General features: G+C 40.0%; 1 protein-coding gene across 3 annotated transcripts in view; it reads left to right on the top strand.

Annotated features, from left to right (window-relative positions):
- The window catches only part of CDKAL1 (CDK5 regulatory subunit associated protein 1 like 1), a 659,261-nt gene that overhangs the window by 13,691 nt on the left and 624,495 nt on the right, over window positions 1–21,075 (top strand). For all 3 annotated transcript variants that reach the window (XM_043590714.1, XM_043590715.1, XM_043590713.1), the window contains 2 exons: window positions 6,017–6,191; window positions 7,552–7,664. In XM_043590714.1, the coding sequence (XP_043446649.1) occupies window positions 6,022–6,191; window positions 7,552–7,664 (283 nt within the window). In that variant the 5' untranslated portion in view covers window positions 6,017–6,021. The remainder of the gene's footprint in view (window positions 1–6,016; window positions 6,192–7,551; window positions 7,665–21,075) is intronic.

Below are 21,075 nucleotides of genomic sequence, written 5' to 3'. Positions count from 1 at the left end.
CCCTTTGTCACCGTATCTCCGTCTCTAGCTGTTCTGTCTTTGGTTGTTGTGTAGCTGCTCAGTCAGCCCTCAGTTCTTCAGGAGGAATTGTTCTATTAATAGGCGTAATTTGGTGTGTTCTGTGGAGGAGGTGAGTTTCAGAGTCTTCCTACGTCATCCTCTTGAATAGGAACTTGCAGGACTTTTTCTTTCTTTTTTTTGTTGAGTTTTTAAATTTTTTTAATGTTTTATATTTGAGAGAGAGAGCGAGCGAGTGAGCACGAGCAGGGGAGGGGCAGAGAGACTGAGACGGAATCTGAAGCGGCCTCCAGGCCCCCAGCTGTCAGCACAGAGCCCAACGAGGGGCTCGAACTCCCGAGCAGTAAGGTCATGACCTGAGCCTAAGTGGGACGCTTAACTGACTGAGCCACCTAGGTGCCCCTCTTTTTTTGGTTAAGTTTTTGTTTTAATTCCAGGATAGTTAACATACAATGTAAGATTAGTTTCAGGTGTACAGTGAGTGATTCAACACTTCCACGACACCCTGTGCTCAGCACATGTGCTCTCCTTATTCCCCATCTCCTGTTTCACCCGTCCCCCACCCGCCTGCCCTCCGGGAACCATCAGTGTGTTCCCTAGCATTAAGAACCCGTTTCTTGGTTTGCCTCTTCATTTCTTTTCTTTCCTTTTGCTTTGTTTCTTAAATTCCATGGATGAGTGAAATCACACGGTATTTGTCTTTTCTCGGGCTGACTTGCTTCGCTTAGTATAATACTTTCTGGCTCCATCCACATCATTGCCAAGGGACAAGGAGTGTTTTTTTAAGGGAGAGAAATGTGAGTGAGATAGTACATGGAGGAGGTGGGTTCAAGATAAGGTTTTTGTTTTTTCAGTGGGAGAAATAGCAGCATGTTTGTATCTAGGCAGTAATGATTGAGTAGAGAGACGGTGACGATGCCGGAAGAGCGGCCACTGCTGGGCTTCTGTGCTTGAGGAAGTCAGAGTGGAAGGGCTGTTCTTGGGAGGGTGGGCTGTTCATTCATAGTAACATTGCTGGGCAGAGTCCATGGACCATCTCCCTGTAAAAGAAGGAAGTTTTCCATGTGTGCAGAGTGGGGGAGAGGATCTGAGGGCCTGCTTCACTCAGGCCTTCTGTTTTTGGCACCATCTTTAGCCTCATGAAGAGGAGATCTATGAGAAATTAATTTTCAGAAAATTCCTAAGATAAATGAGTTTTAGTTTCTTCACTGCAGTTTTTCAGTCTTTGCCCTAATGCGTACTGGCAGTCTGTAAGGAAGCAGAATTTCCTGAATTTTTTTGACCACAGAACGATTTTTTCACTGGTGGATGGTCTTTTAAATAAATAGAACCCATTGCAGAAAGACTAACCTGGTTCATTTTTCCTTATCTAGTTTGCTGAATTGGGCAGGGCTCTTGTTTGCAAGAGCGGAAAACCCAGTTTAAACTCATTTAAGCCACAAAGGGAAACTGACCGGCTCACATGACGGGGCAGAGCAGGGCTTTGAACCAGGCGCGCAGATAATGTCAGTGTGGCTCTTTCTGTCTCCAGCTCATGTTAGGCTTCATTCCCTAGGTCGTTTCTGCCCTGTGGCAGGCAGCATGGCCCCTGGCATCCGCAGGCTGACGTCCTCCCCCACCTTGGCCACTTCAGTGGGAAGGGAAGCCACCTCTTCTGTTGGCTCTGGCACACAAGTCCTCCTGATGATCCTCATGGTCTGGGCTTGTCATGTCCAAACCTGAACCGGTTATGGTGGCCAGGAAGATGGGTTACTCTGCAGGCTTGGGTCACGGGCCCCATTCCTGTGTCTAGGGAAGGAGGAGGCCTGTGATTGACCACCTCACCTTGACCATGTCCTATCCTTGTTAACTGTAGCTCAGCTGGTCTTTATCAGGTTAGATTATTTCTGATCTTTTGTTATGACTAACGATGTAAAATTGGCTGAGCTTTGAATGGGGGTTGGACTTACTGGGCATAATTCGTCCCAGTTGTAAAGACCTCACTGCAGTAAAGGGCACAAAAAGATCCTGCCTGGAAAGCTGGTCTGTTAATTGAAAGCTGTGCATGGAGAGATGGGGATCTGGCAGGTGGGAGAGGGGAGATTCTTTGGAGGGGCCTGAGAGCAGCGGAGAGTATCGGGATCCTGACACTGGTTTGGGCGACCGGGGTGAGGCACCGTGGTTGTCGCTATGTGAAGTCCGCAGCAGAGGGCTGCTCAGGCCACGGGCTGGGGCTCGTTGGCCTGGGATTGTTGTTGATCTTGGGGTGAGCGAGCTTCCGTGTGCTTCCTGGCTGTCTAAAGGGAGGGCGGTAACACCACCAGAAGCACGAGTTGTGAGTGGTCAGTGAGGTGACGCGTGAAGCACTTGTTTCACGCCTGGACGTGGTAGAAGTAGCAGCCGCACTGTCAGTAAATGTACTCGAGTGTACATTCCTTTTTCTTCCCAGGTGATTTTCTCCCCCCTTAATCATTGTATTTTAACATAGTTACAGATTTCCTTACAGCAGGAAAAGTTGTGTGGATATGCTGTATGGCTGGTCCAGGTTTCCCCAGTGGTAACGTCTTGCAAAACTGAGTATCACACCCGGGATACGGACATTGATCTGGTCAGGACGGAGGACATTTCCATCTCCCCAAGGACCTCTCCTGTTGACCGTGGCTAGTGGCCTTCCCTTCTCTCCTGCCCCATCCTCTCCTCAATCCCTGGTGACCTCTGTTGTGTTCCCCATTTCTGTAATTTTGTTATTTCAGGCTCAAGGATGTTATAAACATGTAACCATAGAGCCCGTAAGCTTTCGGGAGCGGCTGTATTCACGGCAGCATGATTCCCTGGAGATTCGTCCTGCCTGTTGTATGTATCAGTGGTACTGTTCCTTTTTTTTTTTTTTCCTTTTTTTTTTTTTTTTTATCGCTGAGTAGTATTCCCTGGTGCAGCCGTACTGCGGTTTAGGGCATGTGGGTGTCTGCAGGTTTTGACAAAGCAGTTGCTGTAAGCATTTGGGCTTAGGTTTTTGTGGAGATGGAAGTCTTTATTTCTCTCGGATAAACCCTCAGAAGTAACATGGGAGTTCCATGGTTAGTTTTTTAAGAAGATGCTGAGCTGTTTTCCAGAGTGACTGTGCCGTTTTATATTCCCCCTAGGATTGTAGGAGTGGTCCAGTTTCTCTGCATCCTTGTCAGGGTTTAGTGCTGTCACTGTTTTTTTTTTTTTTTTTATTTTAACCATTCTGATAGGTGTGTAGTGATACCTTATTGTGGTTGGAGTTTGTTTCTCTGGCGGCTAGTAATGCTGTGTGCTACTTGCCTTCTTTCTATCCTCTCTGGTGAAATGTCTTTGTCTTTCATCCATTTTCCAATTGGATTTTTTAAAACTGTGTTTTTTTTTTGTTTTTTTTTTTTTAATTTTTATTTTTGGGACAGAGAGAGAGACAGAGCATGAACGGGGGAGGGGCAGAGAGAGAGGGAGACACAGAATCGGAAACAGGCTCCAGGCTCCGAGCCATCAGCCCAGAGCCCGACGCGGGGCTCGAACTCACGGACTGCGAGATCGTGACCTGGCTGAAGTCGGACGCTTAACCGACTGCGCCACCCAGGCGCCCTAAAACTGTGTTTTGAATTCTAGATACCAGTCCTTTGTCAGATAAGTGGTGGTTTGCAAAAATTTTCTCCCACTCTGTAGCTTGACTTTTTCTTTAACATTTTTTTTGATGTTTCTTTTCACAGAGAGAGAGAGGGAGAGGGAAGGAGAGAGAGAGAGAGAGAGAGAGAGAGAGAGAGAATGGGTGGGGGAGGGGTTTATAAGCCTGATGTGGGACTCGAACTCATGAACCATAAGGTCAGGACCTGAGCCAAAGTCAGACACTTAACTGACTGAGCCACCCAGGCGCCCCTGTAGCTTGACTTTTTATTCTCTCTTAAACAGGTCTTTTGCAGAGCAAAGGTTTGAAATTTTGATGGTGTCTGGATTGATTAATTTTTCTTTTTATGGATCATGCTTTTGGTATCCGGCCCAAGAATTCCTCACCTAGCTCTAGGTCTAGAAGATTTTCTCTTACAGTTTTTTCCTAAAAGTTTATAGTTTTACGTTTTACATTTAAGTTCATGATACATTTTGCATTAATTTTTGTATAAGGTGTGAAACTTAGATTGGGGTTCAGTTTTTGTCTGTAAATGTCCCATTGCTCCAGCACTAATGGAAAGGTTATCTTTCTTTTACTGAATTGCTTTTGTACTTTTGTGAAAAGTCGCTTGAGCATATTTGTGTGGGTCTCTTTCCGGTTCTCTGTTCTGTTCTGTTGATTCATACTTCTGCTCACCCACCAACACCGCACAGTCTTGATTATTCTAGCTGTATAATAAGTCTTCAAATCGGGTGGCTCAATTCCTCCCACTCTTCTTTTTTCACAATTGTTTCAGATATGTTACTTTTTTTTTTTTTTAAACGATTCCACATAAATTTTACAACAATCTTATCTATGTCTACAAAACATCTTGCTTGGATTGTGATAGGAATATAACTGTAAACTTGTACATCAGTTTGGTCTTGACTGACTGTGGTGGGGTGGGGGTTCCTTACTGTTTGGTCGGCTGGTTGGCAAGTCCAGGGTTCCTACATGGCCTCCACTGGTTCTGCCCTGGTGGGGTAGGGTGGGGTGCCTCGTTACAGCCTCATAAAAGTAGAAGTTAGGAGGTGGGACTGTAGTTTTGTGTTTTGTGGGGCTTTGTTTTGTTTTATGGGGTAGAATGGTTGTCTAAAAGTTTTGTCTTGCTAGACTGTCCCTTTTCTGGTTCTTTGAAAAGAGAACAGGTTTTTTTGGGGGGTGCTTTTGTTGTCTGTATCTGTTGGCAATTCTGGGTTACTGGCTTCTTCAGCTCCAAGTCTGGGATAGAGGAGGCGAAAGAAACCCCAAGTAACTCACCATTGTGTTGTTCCTTGGGTTCCAGGGTCCCCGGTCAGTCTGCCTTTTCTCTACCTCTCAGAGTCTTCTGATGTTTATTTTATATATAATGCCCATAGTTTTCATTGTACTTAGTAGGATGGATAAGGAAGAGGACATCTGTTCTATCTTCCTGAAAGCCATGTCCACATTTTCTTGTCTTAATGATAAAAATTTTGAACATTCAGGAAAGTAGAATAGGATAATGAACACCAATATAAGTGTCTTAGATTTAAGACATGTAAGGTTTTCCTGTATGTCTTATCCTATTTTTATTGTTTTAAAGTAAATTATAGACATATTTAACGTCCACATATTCAATATTAATCTCTAAAAAGATTTTTAAAAAACTTTGTTTGAGAGAGAAAGAGCGAGCATGCGCGAGTCGGGAGGGGTGGAGAGAGAGGGGGAGAGAAAATTCCAAGCAGGCTCCACGCTGTCAGCAGGAAATCTGACATGGGGCTCGATCCCATGAATTGAACTGTGAGATCATGACCTGAGCTGAGATCCCAGACGCTTGACTGACTGAGCCATGCAGGCGCTCCATAAAAAGATTTTTAAAAAATAATGAATAAAAAGTAAAATCACGTTTACGATGTCAGAAATAAGATTTTTAAACATGAAGACAATACTTTACATCAGTACTTTGTATCTAATGATTTACAGTAATATCCTAATATTATCTAACACCCACTTCATATTCTGATGTCCGTATTTGTCCCCAAAATATCTTACAGCTGGTTGGACAAAGTGACGTAGAGTCAAGAGCATGAATTGCATGTAGTTGTTGTGCTTCTAACGCATTCACTGTGAATAGTCTCTCTTCGGTTTTTTTTCTCTGTGAGACTGACTGTTGAAGAAATAGTTCCAGTTGAACCTTGGGATGTCCCATTATCAGTAGGATTTGTCTCATTGTTTCCTTGTATTTTTTTATCTTTTGCGTTTTCTGTAAACTTGAAGTTAAATCTGAACTCTCTATTGGATTCAAGATCAGCAAGAACATTTCGTAGATGATCCATGTGAAATAGATTTGTGAGGGACTCATATGCCTCTGTCGTTTATTACTTTTTTATGTAATAGAGAAGATGCCTTCTGCCTCCTGTGATTCTCTCCTGGACGACATAGAAGATATTGTGTCACAGGAAGATTTAAAGCCACAAGATAGGCATTTTTCACGGAAGCATGTTGTTCCAAAGGTGCGAAAGCGAAACACCCAAAAATATTTGCAAGATGAAAACAGCCCACCGAGCAATAGGTAAGCTCTTGTTTTGAGATTATATTCAGCATCCTACCAAGGAAGAAACTGGTGCTACTGATACATACTGGTATATATCAGTGTGTGTGTGTGTGTGTGTATGTGTATATATGTGTATATATGCATATATGTACATATATATACTCATATATATATGTACATATATATACTCATATATATATGTGTATATATATAGGTGCTGTTTCTAAAAATCTTTTGGAGAGGAGATATTTTATTTGGTTTTAAATTTAGCAAAGTAATTGGTTAAAAAAAAAAAAGATGTCAGATGGCATGTTTCTTGAAGACTGGGTCAAGGACAGTATTTGGCATAAATATAGGAAATGCTGCCCCTGCCCCATATCTGTGTCCGCCACCCCAGGATCTCTTTGGTATCTCTGTAGTTGGTATGTAATTTTGTGTTACTTCCAAATGAGGCATTTTACTGCATTTTGAAATTCTTATGAGACTGGTGGTTTGGGTATTTGATTTTTCTTAGCAAATTTACAAATACTTCTGGATCAGCTAAAGGCATTGGCACAAAAAAATTATTGTGTCATTTATCATATTAGGTCTGTTGTAGTTCTGTGAAATTGTAATACAGCCTAGCCAGAAAGGATTATGCAGTTGTATAATTTTAACATGCTTATATTTGTTTAGATAGTAAATTGTTGAAAGTTTTAATGCATTTGATGGTTTTATTTGTAACACTTTTTAAAGTCTGTGAATTTAAACTTCTCATATTTTAATGACCGAAGTTTATTGAATTTGCTCTGAATATGTCTTTAAGGTAACTTCTATTTAAATTTAAATTATTAGTGCAGTCTGAGTTGAACGACTATTTTTCCCTTTCTAAAAATATTACATTTTTATAACTATTTTTACATATGGAGTACTTTTAATTATGCTGTAGGGTGATGGTTTTTCTGTTTTGATTCAGTTATTTGTAAGTTATAAAGATTGTATTTGTTATATAGGAGTCAGTGAATGGGTGATGTCCTTAGTTTTTCTTTATTTGCTTCTCTTGCTAGAACCATTTTGTTTGCTATTGTTATTTGTATTTACCTCTTTAGGAGTTTAACTTAGTGATAGTACTTTAGTACTGAAATTAAAATGCAGAGAAAAGGGAAATATTTATATGGAGAGAGTCATAACTTAGGTTTCTGTGATTATTTTACTTTGATTTTAGACTTTTGGTATAACAGTTGATTATGGATTAAGTTGGTGCGTTTCATGAATAGATTGCACATGGGTTGCCGTGAGCGTATTTTTGCATAATATGCCCAGAAATCGAGTGATTTTGTTCTAAAAAAAATTCCTAAATGAGACTTACTTTTTTTTTTTTTTATTGATTGTTTAATAGCACTATTCCAGGCATACAGAAAATTTGGATGCGAACATGGGGTTGTTCTCATAATAATTCGGATGGAGAATATATGGCTGGACAACTAGCTGCTTATGGATATGAAATTACAGGTAATGGGATCTATAGTGTATTTTATTGGTTAGGTTTTTCAGGGCTGAATTCTTTAGAGATATATATTTTAGCTTCAGCAGTTAAAGTATATTTTAGCATGACTTAATGATTTTAAGGCAAAACAAAATGATAACTCTTATATGTTGTCTAGATAACTATAGATACATTATTATACAAATACTTTAAAAAAACTACTTTGAAATAAATTTAGACTTACAGAAAAGTAGTAATATGACAGTTTGCATATGTCCTTTACCCAGTTTCCTCTAGTACTGACATCTTACATAATTAAGCTAGAATTAATAAACTAGGAGGTTAACATTAGTGCAGTACTGTTACCTAAACTGCACATCTTGTTTGATTTCTGCCGGTTTCCCCACTGACGTTCTTCTGTTCCAGGATCCGGTCTAGCATCTCACTTTACATTTATTTGTAATGGCTCCTTAGTCTCCGCCAGTTGATAGTTCCTCTCTTGTTCCTTGTCTTTTATGTCTATAGACTGCTGAGGAAAGCTGATTAAGAGTTATTGGTTGTTTTGTAGAATGTCCCTCAACTTGGGTTTGTTGGGTGTCTTCTCCTGATCAGAATCCGGTTATGTATGCATTCTTGGCAAGAAGAGCACATTGAGTTCTCAGTGCATCATATCCGGGAGTCGATAATGAGTTGATATGTCTTATAACCAGAGGGCCACGTCTGCTAGACTTCTCCACAGTCAAGTTACCGTTTTTTTCATTGTAATTAATAGATCTCCTGTTTCCCCCCAGCATTTCTCTGCTAGTTTCAGTGTCTGAAAATTTGTGTCCATGGATCGTGTCTGCAGCAGTCATTACTGTTTGTTAAATGGTGATTCACTGTTTCTTCCTTTCTTACGCTTATTAATTGGAATTCTCCTGTAAGGACAACCCTTTCTCCCTGGTTTTATTTACATATATTGACATGGATTTACATGCTTGTTTGTCGTTCCTGTGGGTTGTAGTCCAATACTGTTGTTATTTTGCCGCTCGTCTGTTCCAGTTTGGCCGTAGGACCTTGTCAAGATGGCTCCTGTGTTTTCTCAACAAGCCCCCCTTCTTTCTATTGTCTGCCGCCACAAGATGTGCTCGTCTCATATTTTCCCTTCCCCAGCCTTGGAAGCAACCATTTTTCCAGGGAGTCCTGATCCCTTTCGGTAAAAGAATGGTGTTTTGAGCCAGACGAGCTTTGTGGGCAGTAGGTGAGCTCATTGCCACTGTGAAGTGTCCATGTGTCTAGGAGCTGTCAGTGGACGGAGCTAGGAAGTATGTATATGTGGAAACCGGCACATGTCATGTCTACATTACTGTGTCTGTCAGCATGTATATTGAATGGGGCCATGATTTGATATTTTGTGACAGGCACTGGCCTGGTGCCTTATGTATGTCACCTTGCTTAGCCTTTGGGAGATGTGGAAGTATTGGCATCCTGACTTGACTATACAGACGAGAATGGAGAGGTTGTGTCCTACCTTAAATCACGGACAGTGAAGTCTCTTGTCACCCCAGAACACTGCTCTTGACCACTGTTGCCTATGCCTGTGTGATTGGCAAAGTCTTAGCCTCAAGATGGCCTGTGAGGATATGGGAAGATTGGAAACTTCTTTCCTAGTGGTGTTTCCTTCAGCAACTCAATGATCCTAATGTCTTAACTCTGAGTTTTTGATAACTTGTCCTTTAGACCGCAGAATCAGCCTTAATAATTTTGTTCTTTAGATAAAAGTACTCAAAATGTGTTTTTAGAATGATTTCTCAAAAAAATAAAAGGATTATCCTTCTGGATTCGTTAGTAATTTTTAGTATAAGTTACATGGGTTTGCCTTGATACATTCTGATGGTGAAGAATATTAAGACAATAGTCTGTAAGATAATTTCCTAAAACATTAAAAAAAAAATGAGTTTGACTTCTCCTAGGTAGTGTTAAATATCTAACACATTGTAATTTTAATTTTAGTCCATTAGAATTTTGTATTTGATCTTATTACAGTACTGTTCTAAGTGATAAAAAGTAAAATAGTCCTGATGCATTTACACAAGAATACCAAGTTTTGTTATGTATATCCAGCTTTAGCCTTTTTTTAATTTTTAATTTTTTGCTTTAAAGAGAGATTGCATGTGAGAGGGAAAAGGGGTAGAGGGAGAGAGAAAATCTTTTTTTTTCTTTATTTCTTTTGAGGGAGAGAGAAAATCTTAAGCAGGCTCTGTGCTCAGCGTGGGGCCTGACATGGGGCTCGATCCCAGGACCTGGGATCATACTTGAGCTGAAATCGAGAGTTGGATGCTCAACCCACTGAGCCACCGAGGTGCCCCCAATTTTAACTTCTTATTTGGGAAATAGTAAAAAGGGAGAATAAATTGAAATTTGTTTCTCTTATTAATGTGGTGTACTACTTTTATATAGTTTCATTACTTGTATGTATTTGTACTAACTTTATGTCCTGTTGATTGTCCCCACTTTAGAAATTTATAGTCTGTGTTTAATTCTAGTCTGGCTTGCCTGTAGTGGACTATAGAGTCCCTTTTCTCACTGGTCAGGTGCTGTAGGCCCAGAAAGTATGAACAATAGTAGCTGCTGTAAAACATTTAGAAAGGAAATCTCTGGGGCGCCTGGGTGGCTCAGTCAGTTGAGTGTCTGACTTCGGCTCAGGGCATGATCTCGCATTTGGTGAGTTCGAGCCCCATGTCGGCCTCTGTGCTGACAGCTCAGAGCCTGGAGCCTGCTTCAGATTCTGTGTCTCCCTCTCTCTGCCCCTCCCTCTCTCATGCTCTGTCTCTCTCAAAAATGAATGAACATTAAAAAAAATTTTTTTTTTAAAAAGAAATCTCTACAGATTTTATACTTATATTAAATATATGAGATGAATGATGGGTGGATTGTTTGTGCTAGCCGTCGTCTTTCATTATTGTGGAATAGTGGGAGTTTATATAAATTATTACTGCTAAATAATTTTAAATGTTTTATTAATCAAATATAGACCTAAAATGTTTTTTTAACTGTATAATTGATGCAAAATAGGCATAAGATATAGATCATGTAAAATGAACACCGAGATTACTGAAAACAGTATACAATAAATTCGAAATTAGCTCTCAGTTACCGGTAGTAGATATTTTTACTATTTGGAGACAAGAGAGATTATGTGGGTATATACTGGAAATTGCTTTTAACTGTGTGAATCCAGGAATATAATTATTCTATAGTAAAATCTCAAAGAGGCTTACTCAGAGCAGTTAACTCTTGTTCATTGCTTCTTTCAGACCCTTTTTATTTTGAGAGAAAAGGTGGTTCATAACTTACAAAATAGTGCCTGCTAGTTTTTCATTTCAAAGAATGAAGCCTACTGAGGAGAATTGATGTCATTCCCTAAAATTCAGAACGGTCGGTTGCATCATGGGTACATGGATGCATGTATACAGTTAGCGTCATGGAAAAGGGTGAAACTGTCCCTATAGACACCATGGCTTTTAAAAGAAATATGATTTGAATGCATACATTCCACGAGTGTTGTTTCTTCAAGTAAGCAGTTTCTGTAGACTGAACTTTTTTCCCCCAGTAAGGCTGCCTTTGGTTAATGTTCTTGGATTATTTCTTTGGAGATGTTGGGAAAGTATTTTCAGTGTCCTCATTCGTGGCAGATCTTCATTATCTTCAGAGTGCATTTAAGGTTAGAATGGTCACAGGTCATTTGAAGCCACTAAGTAATAAATAAAGTATGTGATATGATGTTGAGCCATGCTGTTTTAGTTAAAAGTAAGGCATTTTTTATCTTAATTGATTCCGAAAACTGTTACAGAAGAGTTTTCAAAAATGTTTATAGCAGCGATATGTACGCTTTTTGGATCGCTTCAGACTCTCACAACTATAATTTCATCAAAGAATTCATAACCAGTTGCTTGTGAATTCCAGTAGTGGAATAAAGGCATGGTCTCCCAAGGTGATGACTTTAGGGACAGCTCTCATTTAGGTAGAGCTGTATTAGAGATATTTTAGATAGAGCTACATTGGAGGGAGAGAGAGATGCTGGAGAGAGACGTTGTTTACTTTGTAGCTGTGCTTGCTGTGAATGAAAGTAGCGTGTGCTTTTTCGTTTAGTGGAAAAAAAGTCCATTGCAAGGCCCTCGACTGAAGTTTTAGTTCATAGACAGATGAGAATAATGTGAGTTATATGTACGGAATATTTGTGATAAGCCTACATAGTTCAGAATAGAGTGTTTAGCTTGGGTGCCCCCAGTTTCAGAGAAATCATTTTTATTTCATTTCACTTTTTTGAAAACAGTGCATGTGCATCGTATGTGTATGAATGTGGGAGTGGGAGAGAGACTCTTAAGTAGGCTCTGTGCCCAGTGTGGAGCCAGACACAGGGCTCAATCTTGTGACAGTGAGATCACGACCTGAGCCAAAGTCAAGCGTTGGACACTTAACCAACTGAGCCACCCCGGTAGTCCAGAGAAATGATTTTTAAATTAGGTTTTACAGTTCTTGATAGTTCCTTTGTATATTTGTATACATTTATTCATTCAGCAAGTGTTGTCTGAACATGATGTGTGTTAGCTGTGGTGCTAGGACATATGAAGACATGAAAAAATGAAGTATACATGGATTCCAGCAGGTGAGAAATTCATTGTTTTTTGGCAAAGGAAAAGCCTTCATATCGTGTGTTACATCTTAGAAGCTGTTTTAGTAAGTGGCCAAGCTGTTAATGTATTTTAGGACCTGCTTTATTAAAAGAGCTTTTACAGTTTATATTTTAGAAATGCTTTGTGATAATGTCAGGTTGGAATAACATTTATTTATTTTTTATCAGGCTAAGTGTACTCTTTCATCCTCATCACCTATTTCACCTATCCTGCCACCCACTTCCCTTCTGGTGACCATCAGTTTGTTCTTTATAGTTGCGTCTGTTTCGTGGTTTGTCTCTTTCTTCCTTTTTTTCTTCGCTCTTCTGTTTTGTTTCTTGAATTCCGCATATGAGTGAGATCATATGGTGTCTTTTTCTGATTTATTTCGCTTAGCATTATGCTCTCTGGCTCTGTCCATGTTGCTGTAAATGGCAAGATTTCGTTCTTTTGTATGGCTGAATAATACTCCACTGTAAGTATGCACCACCTCTTCTTTATCCATTCATCATTTGATGGACACTTGGGCTGCTTCCATAGTTTGGCTTGTGTCAATAATGCTCCAATAAATGTAGGGGTACATGTATCCCTTTGAATTAGTGTTTGCATATTTTCTGGGTACATACCCAGGAGTGTGATTATTGGATCATAGGGTAGTTCTGTTTTTAAGTTTTTGAGGAACCTCCACATTCTTTTCCAGAGTGGCTGCACCAGTTTGCATGCCAACCAACGGTGCAGGAAGGTTCCTTTTTCTTTCCATCCTCGCCAACACTGGTTGTTTCTTGTGTTTTTGACTTTAGCCATTGTGATGGGTGTGAGGTGATAGCTTATGTCATTTTGAGGTGCATTTCCCTGATGATAAGTGATGTTGAGCATCTTTTCATGTATCTCTTGACAGTCTGTATGTTATCTTTGGAGTAATGTCTAATCATATCTTCTGCCCATTTTTTAATTGGATAATTTGTTTTTTGGGTATTGAGTTCTATCAGTTCTTTATATATTTTGGATACTAACCTTTTATTGGAAATATCATTTGCAAATAATCTTATTCCATTCTGTAGGCTGCCTTTCAGTTTGCTGATTGTTTCATTTGCTATGGAAAAGGTTTTTTATTGATGTAGTCCCTTGTTTATTTTTGCTTTTATTTCCCTTGCTTCAGGACATCTATCTAGAAAAATGGTGCTATGGCTGATGTCAAAGAAATTACTGCCTGTACTCTCTTCAAGGATTTTTATGGTTTCAGGTCTCACATCTAGGTCTTTCATCTGTTTTGAGTTTACTTTTGTGGATGGTGAAAGAAAGTGGTCCAGCTTCATTCTTCAGTGTGCTGCTGTCCAGTTTTCCCAGCACCATTTGTTAATGAGACTGTGTTTTTCCCACTGGATATTTATTCTTCTTTTGTTGAAGATTAGTTGACCATATAATTGTGGGTTTAATTTCTGGGTTTTCTGTTCTGTTCCATTGGTTTATTTGTGTATATTTATGCCAGTATTCTACTGTTTTAATTGCTACTGCTTTGTCATATAACTTGAAACCTGGAATTGTAATACCTCCAGTTTCATATTTATTTTCCAAGGTCTCTTTGGCTTTTGGGGGTCTTTTGTGGTTCCACACAAATTATAGGATTGATTCTAGTTCTGTGAAAAATGCTACTGGTATTTTGATAGGGATTGCATTAAAGCTGTAGATTGCTTTGGCTGTAGCCAAATCTGTAGATTGGTTTGGACATTTTAACATTTGTTTCTCCAACCCATGAGCATGGAATGTCTTTCCATGTCTTTACGTTGTCTTGAATTTTTTTCATCCGTGTTTTATAGTTTTCAGAGTACAGATTTTTTTTTTGCCTCTTTGGTTAAGTTTACTTGTACATACATTATTGTTTTTGATGCAGTTGAAGTGGGATTTTTAAACTTTGTCTGCTGCTTCATTATTAGTGTGTAGAAATGCAACAGAGTTCTCTACGTTGGCTTTGTATCCTGTGACTTCATTGACTTCATTCATCAGTTCTGGTAGTTTTTTGGTGGAGTCTTCTGGGTTTTCTCTATAGAGTATCATGTCCTCTGCAAATAGAGTTTTGCTTCTTCCTTACCAATTTGCATGCTTTTTATTTCTTTGTGTTGTCGGAGTGCTGTGGCTAGGACTTCCAGTACTATGTTGAGTAAGAGTGCTCAGTGAGCACATTCTTGTTTTATTCCTGATCTCAGGGGAAAAGCTCTCAGTTTTTCAACATTGAGTATGATGTTGGCTGTGGGTTTGTCATATATGGACTTTATTATATTGACGTATGTTCTTTCTAGACCTCCCTGAGAGAGGGTTTTTATCATGAATGGATGTCGCACTTTGTCGAATGCTTTTTCTGCACCTGTTGAAATGATCACATGATTTTTATACTTGCTTTTATTGATGTGACATATCATGTTGATTGTCGATTGTTTTCTGAATATTGAACTACCTTTGTAACCCAGGAACAAATTCTACTTGATTGTGGTGTATGATTTTTTAAAAATATATTAGTGGATTCATTTTGCTAACATTTTGTTGAGGATTTTTGCATCCATCAGAATATAACATTTTAGGTTTGAATCTCCTTGTAGAAATAAGTAGTAGTTTATATGGCATAGGAGATAATATTAGAATTGAATGTCTGAAGTATAAGCATATTTCCTGGACCTGGTCGTTTAACTTGAAATAGTTTTTTAGGAGCGTCTGGGTGGCTCAGTCGGTTGAGCATCCAGCTTCGGCTAAGGTCACCATCTCACGGTTTGTGGGTTCGAGCTCCACATTGGGCTCGCTGCTGTCAGCACAGAGCCTCCTTTGGATCCTCAGTCCCCCTCTCTGTACCCCTTCCCGGCTTATGCTCTCTCAAAAAACAAAAACAAAACAAAACAAAAGAAATAGCTTTAAATTTTCAGAGAGATTAATGGGATATGTTAGATTCATCTATGCAGATGTTTGTGTCAAGAATACATTCAAGGGCCACACTTGAGGGTCAGTAGAATTTTAAGGACATTAAAGCTAGATTTTTGTGTTTGTACTTGGAGTTTCTGGAAATCACATTTGTACAGAATTAAAGTATGAATGCACATCAAGTTTCTTTGCCTGTTTTTTGTCTGTTTTAAGAATTGGGGTGCCTGGGTGGCTCAGTTGGTTGAGCGTCTGACTGGCTCAGGTCATGATCTTGCAGTTTGTGGGTTCGAGCCCTGCGTCGGGCTCTGTGCTGACAGCTTGGAGCCTGGAGCCTACTTCGGATTCTGTGTCTCCGTCTCTTTCTGCGCCTCCCCCACTTGTGCTCTGTCTATCAAAAATAAATAAAATGTAAAAAAAAAAAAAACAAAACTGGTTATCATGACATTTCACATTAATATCTTGAGCTTATATATATGTGATAAAAGATATTAAGATAAGTAGACTAATCGCTTCTCGGCCTTTTGGCTAAGATCAAGTGAAGATAAGTAGACTAATTGTGTGGGATTCTGAAAAAGCAGACCTCCACCTTCGTCTCAATGAAACTAAATGAAAAGTTTATATTTTACTTCTCTTAGAATTAGTCAGGGGCACCTGGGTGGCTCAGTGGGCTAAGCATCTGAGTTCGGCTCAGGTCATTATCTCACGGTTTGTGAATTCGAGCTCCGTGTCGGGTTTTTTTGTGCTGACAGCTCAGAGCCTGGAACCTGCTTTGGATTCTGTGTCTCTCTTTCTCTATCTCTCTGCCTCTCCCTCGCTTGTGCTCTGTCTCTCTCTCCAAAAAAAAAAAAAAAAAAAAAAAGGCACAAAATATTATGTCACCTATGTGAAATCAGGGTTTTTGTACACATTTCCAGGCAAGGGGGTTGAATTGGTTGAAAGTGTACTGTGTTAGGCATTTCACAGACGTTATTGCAAATATCAGATGGAATAACTTTGGTGGGAGGTGACTCCATATTTTAAGACCAGGAGATTGAGGCTGGGAGAAGGGAGACGTGATCTATACACCTTCACCCAACTGATGTATGCTAGAGTGGACCTTGAGACATGGCTGCTGTCAGCACAGCCTCTGCTCCTGTTATATTGTGTAGTCTCTCAAACTTGATACTTTATTTTATTTTTTTCTTTTTCTTTTTTTTTTTTTTGAACGTTTATTTATTTTTGGGACACAGAGAGACAGAGCATGAACGGGGGAGGGGCAGAGAGAGAGGGAGACACAGAATCGGAAACATGCTCCAGGCTCTGAGCCATCAGCCCAGAGCCTGACGTGGGGCTCAAACTCATGGACCGCGAGATCAAACTTGATACTTTAAAGGCAGGTCAGTGTGGAAACCTATTATTAGGTAGGTTTTACTGGGTGTTTTTTATTTTTTATTTTTTGCTGTCCAGCATTTTAATATTTCTCCTGCACGACTTTTAGGACTCTTTTAAGTGCAATACTGTTAGAAGGCTGGTTTTCTGTCTGTCTGTCTTTCTTCCTCTTTTTCTCTTTCTAGAGGTGAGAGAAAGGGGGGATACGTACCACTGGAATCCATACCGCAGGAGTATGCTCAATTTCTTAATTTCAGTGCAGTGGAAGTAAGCTGTTACTTTAAAGATGGCACTGGGAGCTGAGAGCCATGTGGCCCGGGTCCACCTCCTTTATCATCAGTGTGAAGTCACCCCCCAGGGGGAACATAAATATGACATCATCATCTTTTTGCTTTTCTGTTTTGATCAACAGCAGTAATTACCTATGTGCATTCGGGCTTTACCATGTGCTGGGCCCAGGCCAAGGACCTTCTCTCTGTTCCCTCATTTAATTGTCACAGTAATAGGGCAAATACTGGTGCTCCGTTTCCAGAAAGATTTTTTTTTTTTTTTTTAAATTTATTTTTGGGACAGAGAGAGACAGAGCATGAACGGGGGAGGGGCAGAGAGAGAGGGAGACACAGAATCGGAAACAGGCTCCAGGCTCCGAGCCATCAGCCCAGAGCCTGACGCGGGGCTCGAACTCACAGACCGCGAGATCGTGACCTGGCTGAAGTCGGACGCTCAACCGACTGCGCCACCCAGGCGCCCCCAGAAAGATTTTTTAAAGTTTTAGTTGGCACGCATGTTGCGTTAATGTCAGCTGTACAGCTTAGTGATTCGATGGCTCCCTGTGTCCCGCTGTTCTCAACACCAGCGTGGCTCCCACCTGTCACCATACAACGCTGTTACAAGACCATTGACTGCGTTCCCTATGATGTGCCTTTCCTTCCTGTGACCCACTCAGTCCTTAATGAAGCCTGTATCTCCTCTCCCCTTCACCCATTTGCCCCTCTCCACAACCACTAAATAAAACACTCGATGTTTCTGTTCTAGAATCTCTAGTGGAACTCATCAGCTTTCTTAGTGTACAACTCTTGCCTCTTTATTTTTTTATTAAAAAATTTTTAAAAAATATTTATTTTTTGAGAGAGAAAGAGAGAGCCAGCGTGAGCAGAGGAAGGGCAGAGAGAGAGGGAGACACAGAATCTGAGGCATCTCCAGGCTCTGAGCTGTCAGCGTAGAGGTTGACACGGGGCTTGAACCCACAAGCCGTGAGATCATGACCTGAGCCGAAGTCAGACGCTTAACAGACTGAGCCCCCCGGGCACCCCCACATATACCTCTTTAAGGTAGCCTTCTTATTCCTTAACCATCACCACTGCTGTTTATATGTGTACAGTGTGTTATAGCTCATAAAACATGTTCATGTCTGTTGCTAATTTTATATAGATAGTACCTGAAGATAAAAAGAGAACAAAGACTTTGTTTACCAGGCTTTTAAAGAATTACTTAAAAATATCCTGACATTTAGGTTTCTGACTTAAATTACACATACTGGTAACGAGTATTTACAATGAGGTATTAAGTTATGTGCTGAATAGGACATTTTTCTAAGTGTTACCTAGAGTTTCCTTGGAGGAATTCTTTATCCTGTAGCCAAAGGTGATGCCTTTTATCCGAAGATTCTGAAGTCTGTCTGGAAATTATAGTGAAAATAAATTCTGTTCTGATGATTTGCAGACTGTAGTACATACAAGGGTTACCATCAGCTTATGGATATAGTTGAATCTTAGCGTTATTCTAAAGCTCAATGTTAAATGTAGGGTTTTTTTTTTTTTTTTAAGAGGAAAAGGGGTCTTTTGCACATTAAAATCGTAACTATATCTGTTAATCTGTTAACTTTCCTTCTCATGTGGGCATTTCAGGCTAATTTTATAAGCTTTAACTTTTTATATGTATCCCGTATGCTGGAAAACTATAGGCTTAAGGTAATTATTTAAAAGAACTTCCTCACCTTTCCAGTAATTTGCAGTTTTACTTTCCCTGCCTGGTTACTATGGACATATTCATGTATTAGGTTATTTGCATGAACCACTAGGGGTATTCTTCATAAGTCTTAATATTTTTTGGTTATTTTTGCCAATATTCACATAGAAAGTTGAGAATTCTAATGGCTGACTTGGTATGAGGGATCTGACAGCACAGCGTCTAAGTCAGGATGTGACTTCAAAAAAAAATAAAGGAGACTTCCCCTATTCTGGAATGGATGACTGTTGTTATTGGAACGCAGAGCTGTATTCTTTCTACCGAATCTCCAAAAAGTTCAGCTTTCCAGGGTAGGAGACAACAAAACCGAGCAACTCTCAGTGTTAGGATTTGACACGAGAAAGGAATTTGGAGAGAGCTGAGTGTGAAATGAGACCTCCAGGCACAGCCTATTATGTATCATGAACAGTGGGCTGTTGATTGGAACCGTAAATGTCCGAACTAGACAGCCTCTTTTTGACCTGACCTCGTGTTCTAGGAGGGTGAAATTTTGGAATCCTGTGCTTGGTGTTCTGGAATGGCTGGCTTGAGCTAGGAAAAATTGTCTTCTGATCTCAGAAGGAACGGAGTAAAGATCTGACCTTCACACATTTCCCTTTTGTTAGACAGTGGACTGGGAATGCCAACAAAGTAAAAGACGCACTGATCCAAGTTGGGGAAGAGGAAGAGCAAGCCAAAGGAGTTAAAACAGGATTTTGAAAGTGGGAGTAGCTGAGAACTGATTTGAAGAGAATTAAAAGTGTAAGAGAAATTAGCGCGTGTGGGGTGCGTGTTTGTTGTACGTACATATTGACGAAGAGACTCCATCACTTGGAAGGATGTGGACAGATGGAACGGAAAAACCATTCATATGTAATTTAGTCTCAAAAATGCTTCACTGTGAGGGCCATTGATACGTATAATTGATTGCTGAATGTTATGTATAACTTGTCCCCTCTAGAAGGTTATGTCCCCTGAAAATGGAGCCCAGTGTGTGTACCTCTTAACGAAAGCATTGTGGTGAAGATACTGTTTAGCTTACATGGCATATTGTGATCAATGTGTGTCCTATAACTTTTTTAAAATTTTAAACAAATTTAAAGTAGTATAACTTAGATTTTATTTACCCGTACTGTTTACTCATTTTACCCAGAGGGTCTTGTAAAGAGGTGGTCTTCATTTTAAAATGAGTCCAGGACGCCTAATTACATTACATTTCATTACGTAGGGAATTATATTATGCTTTATATTCTAAGAACTGAATAGCATTCTCTGCTCAAGTCCCTGAAACTTTAAATTTTTTTTTTAAGTTTTTATTTATTTTTGAGACAGAGAGAGACAGAGCATGAGCAGGGAAGGGGCAGAGAGAGAGAGGGAGACACAGAATCTGAAGCAGGCTCCAGGCTCCGAGCTGTCAGCATAGAGCCCGACGCGGGGCTCGAACTCACAGACCGCGAGATCATGACCTGAGCCGAAGTCGGATGCTCAACCGACTGCGCCACCCAGGTGCCCCTAGTCCCTGAAACTTTAAATTTGATATGCTAACAGTTTCTGATGCTTCCATGAAACGTAACATTTCAAAACGATGTTTTTAATACATTTTAACAGGATGTTGGGACTCCTCATCACTGTGATAAAAAATAGAACGCATGCTAATTTTTATGATCTCTATGTTCTAGTGTTTTTTTCCCTTCTTTAAATGGGGCATGGAGATCTTCAGTTTCTGTTAATTTTCCTCTTGTTGGCCCAAGAATCTCTTTCATTACGTGAAGCACAAAAACTCCATGTGTTTGAACCAACAGTTTACTAAGTAGCAGCACAGTCACTCGTTTTGATCTTGTACTAAACTGTGGATTATCTATACAGATTAAGTAGTGACAACTTTTCTTTAATCCCAGATATTATTTCCCTTATTGAGAGTGAACGTGCATGCTTGATTAGAATCTTCGCCTTTTAGACAAATGAAGAGAAAGTCTAGCTCACTCTTGTGCGTTCTACAATGTATTGGTGCTAGGTCATAATTTTTCTTAGCCTGATCTCACATCTGAAGTGAAATACCAGTAATAGTTAAAAACTCCTGTGGTAACTTATTTTGAAAAAAATTTAAACTCTTTCTCTCAGTTTTCTTTGTAGTAGATGTGGGAAAGGTTTATCTTTTTAATTGTCTTTGGGAACTTGAATATCCTGTTTCCTTCTGTTCCACTTTTGAATTTTTTTTTTTAATGTTTATTTTTGACAGAGACACACACACACACACACACACACACACACACACACACACACACACACACAACATGAGTGGGGGAGGGGCAGAGAGAAAGGGAGACACAGAACCTGAAACAGGCTCCAGGCTCCAAGCTGTCAGCACAGAGCCCAACGCGGGGCTCGAACTCACGGACCGCGAGATCATGACTTGAGCCGAAGTCGGACGCTCAACCGACTGAGCCACCCAGGCGCCCCAACATTCTGTTCCACTTTTGGCCTGACCTTTCCAAGTTAC

This window comes from Prionailurus bengalensis, chromosome B2 (assembly GCF_016509475.1).
Source record: "Prionailurus bengalensis isolate Pbe53 chromosome B2, Fcat_Pben_1.1_paternal_pri, whole genome shotgun sequence".
In the NCBI taxonomy this organism is placed as follows: Eukaryota; Metazoa; Chordata; class Mammalia; order Carnivora; family Felidae; genus Prionailurus; species Prionailurus bengalensis.
The sequence above is the reverse complement of the archived record's forward strand: the minus strand, read 5'-3'. Positions and strand labels throughout refer to the sequence as shown.